General features: G+C 44.1%; 1 protein-coding gene and 1 long non-coding RNA gene across 2 annotated transcripts; one reads left to right on the forward strand and one right to left on the reverse strand.

Moving 5' to 3' along the window:
• Window positions 1-3,313: 3,313 nt before the first annotated feature.
• Window positions 3,314-14,179, reverse strand: LOC123447305. Its single transcript, XR_006631491.1, has 3 exons — window positions 13,420-14,179; window positions 12,274-12,427; window positions 3,314-3,353 (listed from the first exon to the last, which is right to left on the reverse strand). It is a non-coding gene; the product is annotated as an uncharacterized LOC123447305 (long non-coding RNA).
• Window positions 11,056-14,882, forward strand: LOC123447295. The gene is made up of 5 exons (XM_045123888.1): window positions 11,056-11,223; window positions 11,324-11,396; window positions 14,187-14,238; window positions 14,320-14,389; window positions 14,595-14,882. Exons 1-5 carry the CDS (start codon window positions 11,134-11,136, stop codon window positions 14,676-14,678), a joined length of 369 nt encoding a protein of 122 aa, XP_044979823.1. The 5' UTR covers window positions 11,056-11,133; the 3' UTR covers window positions 14,679-14,882.
• The last annotated feature ends 454 nt before the right edge of the window (window positions 14,883-15,336 follow it).

Here is a 15,336-nt window from a genome sequence, read left to right on the forward strand (position 1 = left end):
ACCGCACCTATTGTTCAACCACCTGACTGGAACTTGCCCTTTGAAATCATGTGTGACGCTAGTGATTACGCTGTTGGTGTTGTTCTAGGACAAAGAGTTGACAAGAAGTTGAATGTCATTCACTACGTAGTAAAACTCTAGACAGTGCCCCAAAGAAACTATGCCACTACGGAGAAGGAATTTTTAGCAGTCGTGTTTGCATGTGAAAAGTTCAGATCTTACATAGTTGACTCCAAAGTCACTATTCACTCTGATCATGCTGCTATTAAATACCTCATGCAGAAGAAGGACGCTAAGCCTAGGCTGATCATATGGGTTCTCCTGCTACAGGAATTTGATTTGCACGTCGTTGACCGAAAGGGTGCTGATAACCCTGTAGCAGATAACTTGTCTAGGCTAGAGAATGTCCTTGATGACCCACTACTTATTGATGACAGCTTTCCTGATGAGCAATTAAACGTTATCCGCACTTCTCATAGTGCACCGTGGTATGCCGATTATGCAAACTATATCGTAGCCAAATACACACCACCCAGTTTCACCTATCAACAAAAGAACAAATTCTTCTTTGATTTGAGACACTACTTTTGGGATGATCCTCACCTTTATAAGGAAGGAGTAGATGGTGTTATTAGATGTTGTGTGCCTGAACATGAACAGGGACAGATCCTGCAGAAGTGTCATACCGAAGCCTACGGAGGACTCCATGCTGGAGATAGAACTGTCCATAAGGTATTGTAATCAGGTTTCTATTGGCCCACTCTCTTCAAGGATGCCCGTAAGTTTGTCTTGTCTTGTGACGAATGCCAAAGGATAGGGAACATCAGTAAGCATCAAGAGATGCCTATGAACTATTCACTTGTCATTGAACCATTTGATGTTTGGGGCTTTGATTATATGGGACCCTTCCCGAGTTCCAATGGGTATACTCACATCTTAGTTGTTGTGGATTACGTTACTAAGTGGGTAGAAGCTATCCCCACTAAAAATGTTGATCACCACACCTCTATTAAGATGCTTAAAGAAGTCATATTCCCAAGATTTGGAGTCCCTAGATACTTGATGACTAATGGCGGTTCACACTTCATTCATGGTGTTTTCCGCAAGATGCTAGCTAAGTATGATGTCAACCATAGAGTTGCATCTCCTTATCATCCTCAGTCTAGTGGTCAAGTGGAGTTGAGTAATAGGGAGATCAAGTTGATCCTACAAAAGACCGTCAATAGATCTTGAAAGAACTGGTCTAGCAAACTTGACGATGCACTATGGGCTTATAGGACTGCTTATAAGAATCCCATGGGCATGTCACCATATAAAATGGAATACGGTAAGGCCTGTCATTTACCTCTTGAGCTGGAACACAAAGCTTATTGGGCAATCAAAGAGCTCAACTTTGATTTCAAACTTGCCGGTGAGAAGCGGTTGTTTGATATCAGCTCGTTAGATGAATGGAGAGCCCAGGCATATGAGAATGCCAGGTTGTTCAAGGAAAAGGTTAAGAGATGGCACAACAAACGAATACATAAACGAGAGTTCAATGTAGGTGATTATATATTGCTATACAATTCTCGTTTGAGATTCTTTGCACGCAAGCTTCTCTCTAAATGGGAAGGTCCCTATGTTTCGAGGAAGAATATCGTTCTGGTGCCATCAAAATCAATAACACGGAAGGAAATTTTCCTAGAGTGGTAAATGGGCAAAGAATCAAGCATTACATCTCTGGTACTCCCATAAATGTTGAGACCAATATCATCAATGTCATAACTCCAGAGGAGTACATAAGGGATGTTTATCAGCCTGTTTTAGACCTTGAAAACAAAGATGTATTTGTTTCGGCAAGAAATTGGACTCCGATACTTTTCCAATAGGAAATTTCCTCAGTTTTGGAATTTTTGGAAAATTAGAAAAATAAAAAGCAGTCCGGAGAGCGAACGAGGCAACCACAAGGGCCCACTCCGCCACCACTCCCCTGGTGACGGTGGGCAAGCTTGTGGGCACCTCGTGTGCCTCCGGACTCTATTTTCTTGCGGAGGACTCCTTCTGGCCCAGAAAAAAATCAATATATAGTCGCCCGAAGGTTTTGATCTCCGTATCGCGCAGTTTTCCTCTGTTTTCGTTTCGAGCTTGTTTCTGCCGAGATCTAGATCATCATGACTTCCCCAAACGCTCCTAAGGACAAGATCTTCGAGAAGGTCATCAATCCCTACCTCAGGGAAGTGCTGAAATACCCTCAATCCATCAAGATGAGCGAGGGGATGTTGCACATCCGTGATGTTGAGGGGCCTAAGAAGACCGGAAGCATGGAGACGAGGCTCGAAGCAATGGAGCAACAAGTCTTCAAGTGCCAAGGGATGGTTGAGTGTGGACTCAACGCCAACCACACGATGATCACGAAGTTCACTAGCAATCACAAGATGGATGCCATTGATATTGGGAAACACCTCTCCAGGCTTTACGATAGGGTTGACCAACTTCAGGGCCAGATCTATGACCTGCAGAATCAAAACTGTGAGTATGAGTACAGATTTAAATCAATAAGGTTGGCTACAGATTTGAGGATTCCAACGACTCATTCATCCTGCCATGATGGAGCACATCTGCCATGGAAGACGGAGGATCAGACTACGACAACAACACCACCATCACCACCAAAGGAAGACAACTAAGCATTGGTATGGGCAATCCCCTTGGCTTCTGCCAAGCTTGGGGGAGTTGCCCTGGTATCGTATCACCTTTATATGTTTTGCTTTTACCTTTGTTTTAGTTCTTTCTTTTTCAGTTTTTATTTCTTGTTTTAGAGGAATAAGTCTTTAGTTTTTAGTTTGAGTCTTTTGCTTTTGTCTCTCCCCCGATGTATTCGAGCTTACGAGCTATATAATAAAGAGTGTCTTAGTCAAAGGGCTTTGCTTTGTGCCATGATCAAAAGTATGAAAAGAACGATAGCATGAAATATCATGAGACGATCTTATGGAAAGTGATAACTTCACTTATGACACGTATGATGACTGAAACTTGTTGAGAATAAATCAACATAGACATTAGTCATTGTTGCAATTAATGAGAAGTAATAAGGAAAGAGAGGTTCACATATAAATATATCATCTTAGACACTTTTTACAATTGTGAGCACTCACCAAACTATTACATGCCTAGGAGTAGATGTTGGACAAGGAAGAAACCATAATGAATTGAATTTGCTTGGTTCCAAACAATGTTATATGATTAGAGATCCCTTAGCATGTGACGATTGCTTCCACCTCATATTAGCCAAAACTCCCGCACCAAGTAGAGATACTACTTGTGCATCCATAAACCTCCAACCCAGTTTTGCCATGAGAGTCCACCATACCTACCTATGGATTGAATAAGATCCTTCAAGTAAGTTGTCATCGGTACAAGCAATAAAAATTGCTATCTAATATGTATGATCTATTAGTGTGTGGAAAATAAGCTTTGTACGAACCTGTGATGAGGAAGACATAAAAGCGACAGAGTGCATAATAAAGTTCTTTGTCACAGGAGGCAATATAAAGTGACGTTCCTCCGCACTAAGAGGACACACATTCAAACCTCAAAAGCGCATGACAACCTCTGCTTCCCTCTGCGAAGGGCCTATCTTGTACCTTTACTTTTTACCCTTGTAAGAGTCATGGTGATCTTCACCAATTCCCTTTTTGCCTTTGTCTTGGCTACCGTCACGTGCTTGGGAAATATCTATATTCATATATCAACTTGGAGTTGAGTACTTATGCTTTATTGTTGTTGACTTTACCCTTGAGGTAAACCGTTGGGAGGCAAAACTATAAGCCCCTATCTTCCTCTGTGTCCAGCTGAAACTTTGACACCATGAGTACCACGTGAGTTGTAACAATTGTGGAAAACAAAAGAGATGATTGAGTATGTGGGTTTGCCTTACAAGCTCTTATTTGACTCTTTCCTATGTTGTGATAAATTGCAATTCCTTCAATGACTATGGACTATTGTTGGTTACTTCTCGGTAAGGTTTTTGCTTCATGCTTTGCTTTGTGAAGGAATTGTTACTTTCCCATAAGAATCTTTATGATATATTGATGTTCTATGTGTGATCATGATGCCCTCATGTCTGTATTATGTTTTATCGACACCTTCGTCCCTCAACATGTGGACATGTTTATGGAACTTGGTTTTCGCTTGAGGACAAGCGAGGTCTAAGCTTGGGGGAGTTGATATGCCCATTTTGCATCATGCTTTCATGTTGATATTTATTGCTTGTTGGGCTGTTATATTACTTGTGCTACCATATTTATGCCTTTTCTCTCTTATTTTGCAAGGTTTATTTGAAGAGGGAGAATTCAGGCAGCTGGAATTCTGGACTTGAAGAGGAGCAAATCCTAGTCCACTATTCTACACATCTCCAAATGCCCTGAAAATTTACGTGGATTTTTTCTGGGTTATATTAAAAATACTGGGCGAAAGAACTACCGGAGGGGGGCTATCAGGGCCCCACAAGCCCCCACTCCGCCACCACCCCCTGGTGGCGGTGGGCAAGCTTGTGGGCTGCCTGAAGGCCCACTAGCCCCCTCTTTTGCTATATGAAGCGTCCTGGTCCGGAAAAAATTAGGAGGGAGCTTTTTCGTGGTTTCGCCGCCGCCACGAGGCGGAACTTGAGCAGATCCAATCTAGAGCTCCGGCAGGACGATCCTACCGGGGAAACTTCCCTCCCGGAGGGGGAAATCGTCACCATCGTCATCACCAACACTCCTCTCATCGGAGGGGAGGCATCTTCATCAGCACCATCTCCTCTCCAATCCCTAGTTCATCTCTTGTAATCAATCTTCGTCTCGCGACTCCGATTGGTACTTGTAAGGTTGCTAGTAGTGTTGATTACTCTTTGTAGTTGATGCTAGTTGGATTATTTGGTCAAAGAGTTTATGTTTAGATCCTTGATGCTATTCATTACACCTCTAGTCACGATTATGATCATGTCTTGTGAGTAGTTACTTTTGTTCCTGAGGACATGGGATAAGTCATGCTGATAATAGTCATGTGAATTTGATATTCGTTCGGTATTTTGATATGATGTATGTTGTATTTTCCTCTAGTGGTGTTATGTGAACATCGACTACATAACACTTCACCATATTTGGGCCTAGAGGAAGGCATTGGGAATTAGTAAGTAGATGATGGGTTGCTGGAGTGACAGAAGCTTAAACCCCAGTCTATGCGTTGCTTCGTGAGGGGCTGATTTGGATCCACTAGTTTAATGCTATGGTTAGACTTTGTCTTAATTCTTCTTTTGTAGTTGCGGATGCTTGCGAGAGAGGTTAATCATAAGTGGGATGCTTGTCCAAGTAAGGGCAGTACCCAAGTGCCGGTCCACCCACATATCAAACTATCAAAGTAACGAACGTGAATCATATGAACATGATGAAACTAGCATGACAGAAATTCCCGTGTGTCCTCGGGAGCATTTTTCCTCCTATAAGAATTTGTTTAGGCTTGTCCCTTGCTACAAAAGGGATTGGGCCACTTGCTGCACCGTTGCTACTACTTGTTACTTGTTACTCTTTGCTTGCTACGTTTCACCTCGTTACACAATCACTTGTTACCGCTACTTTCAGTGCTTGCAGTATTACCTTGCTGAAATCCGTTTATCAGAGCCGTCTGCTCCTCGTTGGGTTCGACACTCTTACTTATCGAAAGGACTACGATTGATCCCCTATACTTGTGGGTCATCAGTGATGGAGTTTGTGGCATATTCATCACCAAGCTTTTGTCACCAGTCATGTGGTGTGTGCAGCCACTATCAAGAACCCACTCAGTACTCTTGGGTTTGTAATCCTTTGAACCTTTTGCCATGAAGCAATAGGTTGGAGCGAAGTCATCAGCATAGTCATCACTATGGATGGTGTTATCATTTTATTCAAGGTTGAAGATTGACTTGCTGACGAATGTGGTTGCAAGTGCAAGACTAGCCTGTCCGGATTCTGAGCCTTCATCAGAACCCTCCTCTTCATCACATTCCTCGGATTCTGCCTCGGAATCCATTTCCTTGCCAATAAGTGCCTGAGCCTTTCTGAAACTAGTCTTCTTGAGCGATGAGGGCTTTGAATATGAGGATTTTGAAGGTTTATTCTTTTTCTTCGAGTCATTAGAACTTTCATCCTTGTATTTCTTCTTCTTTGATTCCTTTCCCCAACGAGGACAATAAGCAATGTAGTGACCTGATTTCTTGCATTTGTGGTAGGTTCTTTTCTTGTAGTCCTCAGATGAAGATTCTGATTTCCTCATATCTTTTCTTGAAGATTTACCGAACTGGCCATATCGTGTAAACCTCTGGAATTTCCTAATGAGCTTTGCAAGCTCCTGTCCAAATTCTTCAGGATCACCAATGCTACCATCCGAGTCTTCTTCTTCAGATGAGGAAATTGCTTTGGCCTTCAGTGCACGTGATCTAGAATAGCTTGGTCCATATAGATCTCTCTTTTCTTCTTGTTGGAATTCATGAGTATTGAGTCTTTCGAGTATATCAGCTGGATCAAGCATCTTGTAGTCTGGTCTTTCTTGAATCATCAGAACTAAAGTATCAAATGAAGAATCCAAGGATCTTAGCAGTTTCTTCACAACTTCGTGATCAGTAATGTCTCGAGCTCCGAGTGCTTGTAGTTCATTTGATATGTCAGTGAGGCGATCAAAGGTATCTTGGCAACTTTCATTGTCAAACCTCTTGAAGCGATTGAAGAGATTGCGAAGAACATCAACACAAGAATCATGCTGGGTTGATACTCCTTCATTAACTTTGGACAACCTTTCCCAGATAAGTTTCGCGGATGCCAAAGCACTCACTCTGCCATACTGGCCCTTGCTCAGATGGCCACAAATGATATTCTTCGCTTGAGAATCAAGTTGCTTGAATTTCTTCACATCAGCGGCAGAGATAGTAGTAGAGATGATAGGGACGCCATGTTCCACAATATACCACACATCATTGTCAATAGCTTGTACATGCATCTGCATCTTGGTCTTCCACAAGGGAAAGTCATTTCCTTCGAAAGTAGGACATGCTGCAGTAACCTTAATCATGCCTCCAGTCGACATAACTAAAACTCCGGGTGGTTAAACCAAAATCACACAGAACAAGGGAGTACCTCGCTCTGATACCAATTGAAAGTGCGTTATATCGACTATAGGGGGGTGAATAGGAGATTTTTAGAATTTCATCACTGAGGAAATTCCTTTTGAGGAAATTCCTCACTGATGACTAACTTACAGCGGAAACAACAAAGGATCAGGAGTGCAAAGTATCACTACAGCAGTTTTTCAGGATGAAGAATATGAAAACAGTTTGCACAGTATGCAGGCACGCAGAAAACAGATGAAGATCAACTCGCGTGAAGAATTTGGGATTGAGGAATTTCAGAGAAACTCTTCAGCAAATTCTTCAAACAGTGACAGTGAAAATCATCAACACACAATCTGAGGAATATAAAGAGTTGAGGAAATAGAACCCGTTTCACAGTGAAGACAGTGGTTGATGACCCAGTTCCAACTGCTGTTATAGTTGTACATCTGGTTTGGAGTGGCTTGGTATTGAAACCAAAGGACACACAGTCCCGAGACACACAGTTCCGGGACACACAGTCCCTACCGTATTCTCCTTGGGTTAAGAACACACAGTCCTCGCCCAACACTTGTGGTAAGTCTTCAGGGCAGACTTCCAAACCCTCACAAACTTGGTCACCTGACGATCCACAATTGACTGCTGGATTGCTCTAGACCATGACGCTTAACTGTCTGGAGGATGCATAGTCCTCAAAGGTAAAAGGCTTCAGTCCCACACATGAACAACTTCTTCAGTGATGCTCAATCACTTGGTTTTCGGTTTGTGGTTTGGTGTTTGGGGTATTTCCTCACTGATGAATTAATCTCGAAGACTCTTGAGGAATTTGGGTTGCTCTTATGACAAGTGTCAGTTTCTAACGGAGCAGCCAACCAGCTAATGGTTGTGGGGCGGCTATTTATAGCCTGGGAGCGTCCCGACATGATTTGACATTAATGCCCTTAAATAATATGACTGTTGGTGTGGATAAGACCAATGATGTGGCGTGGCTATCGATAACGGTCGGGACCCTCAACTGTGAGAGTCCTCATGTCTCTCATATTCCTCACTTGAGGCTTTTGGTAGGATTAGGCTTGGGTTGAGCATCATGAGGAAATTCATTCCAATGTGTTACCTCGACCCCCTTTAACAGTACAGTGTTCCTATTACTCAAGTGTGAAGAAAATAAAACAGAAAGGATAAATCTTCATGCTTCAAAGTCTTCAAATTGATTTTCTTCAGGACACACCGAATTCCTCAATTTCAATATCTTCATGAGGAATATCAATTTCATTGCAAATTCTTCGCGATTCAATTCTTCAGCTTCACACATCTTCAACCGAAGATATACATTTTTAGGGGTCGATATTCATCGAATATATCAAACTCCTCAGCGACTTATAGATCCTGTGTACACTCATGAACATATTAGATACTTAACCTATAAGTCTTCAAACCACCAAAATCACTAAGGGGCACTAGATGCACTTACAGAGGCGGTAGGAGAAGTCTTGGAGTACACGACAAACCTTCGACAAACGCAGTCCCGATCACGCCCCATCGTAGAACTTCACGAGTCCATCTTGAGGAGGAGGACCCATCGGCCCAATCCGAGGAGCCTCGGCCGACTAGGTTAGGGCCCCTTATTCCAGGGTACCATCCTCGAGGAAAACATGGTGAACATTGAAGATGCACCGCTTGGGGACTATGGATAAAACGACATGGACGGTGGGGTACACGGTGGCGGCGAAGAAGAAGAGGAGGACGAGGAGCTGCAGGAGATTGGAGGGGAGGTCTTCGAGGCATCACAATCCACGACAGGGTATAGTAAGAGGAAGAATGGCTATACCCAATTGGAGGATGAAGTGTTAATCCAGGCTTGGGAGGCTGTGTCACTCGATGCCATCCACGACACCGACCAAATCGGGAAGATGTATTGACAAAGGATAGAAGACAAGTTCTTCCGGTTGATGCCAAACAATGTCGACAAAACACCACGCACCTATAGATCACTCCAAGGTCGTTGGGATGTGATCAAGTCGGCGGTTAGCCGGTGGTGTGGATGTTTGGAGCAAGTCTACAATGCTCCTCCAAGTGGAACCGATGAAGCCGATTGGGTGAGTGTTTTATCCGCAACAATCATATTGTTTGCAAATGATAGTGCTTTGACATAGTTCCTTTGGTTGTAGGAGAAAACTGCAGCCGCAAGGTATAGAGACATGCCGGCATCCAAGGGCAAGCCCTTTGCATTTGAGCATTGTTGGGTGATGCTTAAAAATAGTGAGAAATGGAGGTGAGGGACAAAGAAGCATCGTCGAAGAAAGGTGCCTTCACCTTGTTGGATGATGAGGATGATGATGAAGAAGAGAGGAACAAGGGTAGGCCGGATGGCACCAAGAAGGCCAAAGACAATATGAGGAAGGATTCAGAGGCATCAAGTTTAAGAGAGAAGATAGAGCATATGGTGAAGTCAAATGAGTTGATGGTCACCATGACTATTGAAGCAAAAAAAGAGTTGGCAATGAAGAGGTCTCAAGAGAAAGAGGAGAAGTGGCACCAAATCAAGGAGAGCAAGTTGCGGAAGGTGGACATTGAGGACAAAAGAGCCCAAGCCGAGGAAACCATAGCTCTCGCCAAGCTCATTGCCGAGGAGAACAAGATCATGACCATGAACCGCAATGAGATGGATGAGATAACCTTGGAGTGACACGATTTGATGAGAAAGGGGATCTTGGAGCGAAGGAGGACGACTGCCATCGGTGGTGATGGTGGTGGTGGTGGTGGTGGTGGTGCTTGATGGTTCTTCATCACAGTTTCGCCACTTTAATGTGGTTCTTTTGATGCAAAAATGATCTATTCGGTTGTTTGGATGCTTAAAACTATATTATTTGCTATTTGTATGTGAGAACTATGTTGAATTTCTGAACTTTTCATGTTAATTGTTGAAATTTCTTTTTACTTATGTAATTCTATTTTTACGGTTTGCAGATTCATCGGTAATGCGGTATCTGTTCTGCCGCAGTCAAAAATGAACTGGCAAACCCGTTTTTCATGCTGGCGGAATGCGGTGTGTGCTAGAGATGCTCTTGGTTCGTTGAATATCTAGTTTGTCCGAGATCTCGTTCATATGCTTTGTCAGTGTAGGCGTAGCGATTTCACTCTCAGCTCTAGAATTTTACCTCAGGATAACCCGGAACCCTCGCCGGTGACCTCGCCCTTCCGCCGCCACACGCCGCGGAACAACGCCGCCGCGATCGACAACGACGAATGGGATTTTACCAAGTCGAAACCCAACCACCACCGTTTCCCATAAGCGCCAGAGGTGCGTGGGAATGAGATAAGTAGCTCGCGTCGCACGTGCTCCGGGCTTCGTCCTGTAGACGTCAATGAGTGACGGCAACGGCGTGAAAGTGAGCAGGTGGCCGTCCGGTTCTCAGGTAAGTACCGATTCAGCGTCACTGTCGAATTCTTCAGTATAGCTGTTGATTTCTTCGGGTAAACGTTTCAGAGATGCAGGATCCTGACGAGAAGGATGTGCCGTGAGCGAACGAGATGTGCGTGAGTCCACGCGGGCGGGATGTTGAGCTCCATGGCGCTGAAGCGCTGCCCGCTCAACATCGCCATCGTCTCCCCCTAATCCTCTCCCAACTCGTGAACCACACTATCCCACCTGCCTCCGTGCTCATGCCCCGTTGCGGTGACGCCGTTTTCATCTTTTCCTACCCAGCTCCCACTTTTTAGGTGTAAATCTCCGAAAAATGCTATTCGCCGCATATTTGGGCCGGCCCAGTTAGCTTAGCCATTGGTTTTGGAAACCTTCCGTGAACCGGTTTTTCTGCCCGTGCCGTATCGAGCCAGGCCGGGCCGTTTCATTCCTGGGCTCGAGCCGAGGCACGCGCGCCAACAAGGCACGGCCCGTTTCGTGCCGTGCCAGACAGGTTTATGGGCTGTTAATAGGCCACCATCCGCTCTGCCCCGTGCAGCCGTGCTTTCTTTCGTCACTCAACCCGCCTCGGGCTCCCAGGTTCGCGGTGGCGCACGCGAAGGGTTCCGGTATGGAGGCGGCCGCCGACGAGGAGCAGGAGGGGCTGTCCGCGCAATCTCCGGCGCAGGCGCCGCCTTCCTCGGCGTCATCCCTTCCAAAGGTCCCCCCCGCCGTCCCTCCACACTTCACCCCCCGTTCCCTTTTCACCTCTGAAGATCGCGCGTGGTCTCGTGGCCTGATGCGTTTTCCCCGTATCGCAGGAGCAGTCGCAGGTGGAGCTGGAGCTGAGGCTGCTCCAGGCCCTCGAGTTCTACCCTCCCTCCAAACTGAAAGGTGCGATGTTTCGCCCTAGCCTTGCTCCCCCGCGTCAATTTCGGTGGTGGTTTGTGTGCTGTAGCGGATACCAGGAACGCATCTATCTCCTCTTTTTGACTGACTAGACTGTCACCTATGCTACACAAGTAGTTGGATTTGTCTTGTGGATAGCGAAGCTGAGGGGCACTGGAAGAGAAAACAACGATTTAGCCTCCATAGTAGTGTAGTACCATGTCCCTTCTCATTAGAAACCCTGACCGTAAAAACCATAACGTTACATACATTCAGTCGACGGCACGACTCATCATAGCAAAAAAGTAGGCTGACTTGGATGCCTTATTTATGTTAGCATATGTGAGAATGATGGACCTCTGTGTGAATACATGATGGTATAGATTAAATACACAATTTGAGACGAGCTGTGTAACCCTGCAGAACCTCTCGTATCATCGCTGGTGTGGCCATACCCAAGAAAATTGGGGGCCCTGTCCCAAATCAAAAATTATGCCCTTCATACATCCATTGACAATTAGGAAAACAGGATTTTAGAAGAAAGGAAGTGGTTCTTATCAAATAGTGATTCTCAAAACAAAATTAGCAGTATAATATATATGTATCTTGTTGCTACGTAGCTGAAGTACACATCTTATAAGAAAGCTATTCTCAAAACTCGGAATTAGTACATTATTTAGCACAAAACGTGCCATTCTTCTAGCATTCCTTTGATACAAAATCTTCATGCTATTTTTCGTATGCAATGTCCTCCAAAATGTAATTTGATTCTTTTGGTAAAAAACTTATCAAGGGCATCTTTTCGAGTTTGAGTGATTAGTTCACTATATAAACTTATTTTGTATTAAAAATAGAACATAGAAAAAAAAGGGATGGAACGAACTTTGATTTATATTTGGGAAGAAGACCATAGGGCGGCTGGCACAATGCGTCTGGTAGTCTGGTTCAAGGTCCCGCCGGGCAAGCGCCTCGGGCCTGGCCTCCAACTCCAATTGGCGTATCCAGGTCACAGTGTAGGTAGCAAGCAGCAATGGAATCTGAAGAAGCAGATTAAAGTGTAGTGAGCATATACATTCCAACCATGGTTTTATTTTGGCAAAGCTGCAAAGGAATTAATCCATGATAGTTCCGATGGAGGAATGGATTTGCATGGGTCATTGGAAGTTAAAGAGAATAGAGAGAAAGAGAAAGAGAATATGAAGGAGGAGAGGCGTGTGTGAGATGAAGTCCTAGGTGTAACTAGAGTGCAGGTTCCCAACTAGTCAAATGCATTGATTAGTCATTACAATTAGTGTTACATACTAGTAAAAAATTGGGGCCTTGCCTATTTGGGGCCCCCTGTGCAGTCGAACATGCTGCACAGGTGTCCGGTATGGTCCTGTTGCGAAAAATGGGGAAACCACTAAATACTCATGGTCTTTTCCTTTGCCAAAACAAATCCAAACCCGCATTTAGCTGAGTAGATTCTGGAGATAAAGCCTTCTTGGTCACGCTTAAGAGCCAACCATATATTGTAATTTACTCCCTCCGTTCATATTAAGTGCCGCTGATTTAGTACAACTTTGTACTAAATCAGTGACACTTAATACGGAACGGAGGGAGTACCTGCTTGATGGTTCCAGTGTGGAATCTATTTTAGGAGCACTGTTTTATCATTAGATTTCTGGTGTGATGACAGTTGAAGGCTTGAAGCTCCAACCACTAACAACTGAAATGTGGATTAGTCTACCATTACTTACCAACTTTAACAGCAAAACTGGAACACACAAAACATGGCGTACTGTCCTCATTTCACAAAGTCAGTACACTACAAAGCCTTTGCATAATCCTTTCTCTAACTAGAATTGCTGGGCCCAACTTTTAATCACCCTGTAGCAATTAGCGTAGACTTCGTCGCCACTTCTGCTTACTAGCATGGCACACACAAGCTGCACTGTTGTTGTTTCACAATGTTGCTACATTTTGGAGATCTTATTTCACAGCCCGAAATGAGTGCATGATTATTTAGGAATAGTACGTTCATACTTACAAATATTATGTAGCATAGAGAACCGAAGAAACTAAGAAGATTCTGACACCTCTTTTCTTTTGTTGGGTTTGGTCTTGATTGCTTGATTTGATGAGGTTTTAGGGAGTGTGTAGTCATTCATTAGTCTTTTAATTGCACTCTGTCATGGGGGCCAGCAACCATGGAGGAAGACAGCCATCCGTCCATATATAATGGGGTATAGCTGTATGCATAAGATGCTTGCTTCTTTCAGAAGGGCAGCCAACTATCTGTTGAAAGCTGTACTCAGCTTGCTCTAGCTGGCATAGATAGTTGCTTGAGTGCATGCAATTAGAAAGTATTGAGTATGGATTTCTTAGGAGCGTTTTCAGATCTGTCATAAAAGTAGAATTTACAGAGTTGGCTTTCAGATCTGTCACAAAATTAGAAGTTACAGAGCGCCCCTATGTCACAAAGTAGAATTTACAGAGTTAACTGGGTGCTAAATAGCACGCAGAAATAAAGAATGAGAATGACTTTGAGTGTGTGCTATTTTTGTTAACATGTCAATGCTAATGCATACAAGGTGAATATAGCAAAAGAACTCCAGGAAAAAAAATCGAACACAGAACTAGCTCAATTCACAGTGTTACAAGGCTTTGCACACTGACCCTGTGTCCTGCCTTGGCTCAGGAAGTTTTGGCAACAAATTGTTTTGCGGATCTTTCTTGCATTCAAGTGTTGAAATGGTGATGAGAATTTTGTTTATATTCTTGTTCAGTATGCATTCTAAAGCTTGTGTCTTATAGGCATTCATCGTCACTTCATTCTCTACGGCCTCATGGAATACTTGAGAAAAAGGTGACCACATGAGAATTCTTCAGTTTGCACTTTCATGAAATAGCGGGATCTTGGCTGACAACAACCTATGAATTCTTTCAGCCTCGACAGGCAATTCTCCGCGGATGAAGTTTTGCAACTGCTGGACCGCTTCTTCAACCTAGAAATGCTGGTGAGTGGAACACTCGTCGATTTGGATTACTTTGTTGCTACTCCTCTTTTAGCTCTGTGATTGTTTTGCATCGACGCAACGCCACGACTCGATGAGAGTTTGTGTTTTCAAGACATGCTTGCTTTCATCCTTTTGTTTTTGTTTCTTAGCCTTGGCAGTATGGATGTTGATTTTCACACACAGTTTTTGTTTAAACCAAATGCAGAAACCAGACGACGACGAGAAGGAGAACTTCGGCCAGACGGAAGAATTCGCCTTGCCGGACAGTTTTTTCAAGAAGGAAGAATGACGGGCGTGTTAGCTGTTTCTTTGTGTTCTTTTCCTCTGTAGTCTTTGCCCTAGAGCCCCTAGAAGCCTGGAATAGAACACCTATATATATGCTGCTGATGAGCTGTGTTGATTGCTGGTTGGCGTTCACTCACTTGACCTGTGCTGTTGTACAGCTTTTGTTATGCTCCCGATGAACTGTTACGAGTCTGCTCATTTAGGTTCAGAATCGTGTGCTTTGCTTCGGTTGTTCCCTTTGCGTCGTCAGTCCGTTGTTAGCTGAAACTGAAAGCAGTCTGCCGATCGGTGTCCCCGTGGTGTGCCTGGGGTTGATCCTGTGGCTGTGGCATCTTTGGCTGCGATCACCCTGCAAACCTCAGCAGCTGGCAAAAATCTGCCGCCTGCTCACTCGTTGTTCAGCAATCAGCAAGGTTGGTCCAGATAAATCTTGTAGGCCCTGACTAAGAATTTCTCTCCTAGGAGGATTAGATTAGGGGATTACCTTGGAATCAAACGAATGGTAGCACTCAAGTTCCATTGCAATGCATTCCATAGAAATCTGAACATCCAGTGCAACCTCTTTTTTGAAACTCAATCATGTAGGATTGGAGGCACTACTGTTGCAGTACTTTTCCTATTTCTGCATTTCGTAACCTGGCGATCTAAGGCCAACTTCAACA

This window comes from Hordeum vulgare, chromosome 1H (assembly GCF_904849725.1).
Source record: "Hordeum vulgare subsp. vulgare chromosome 1H, MorexV3_pseudomolecules_assembly, whole genome shotgun sequence".
Taxonomy (NCBI): Eukaryota; Viridiplantae; Streptophyta; class Magnoliopsida; order Poales; family Poaceae; genus Hordeum; species Hordeum vulgare.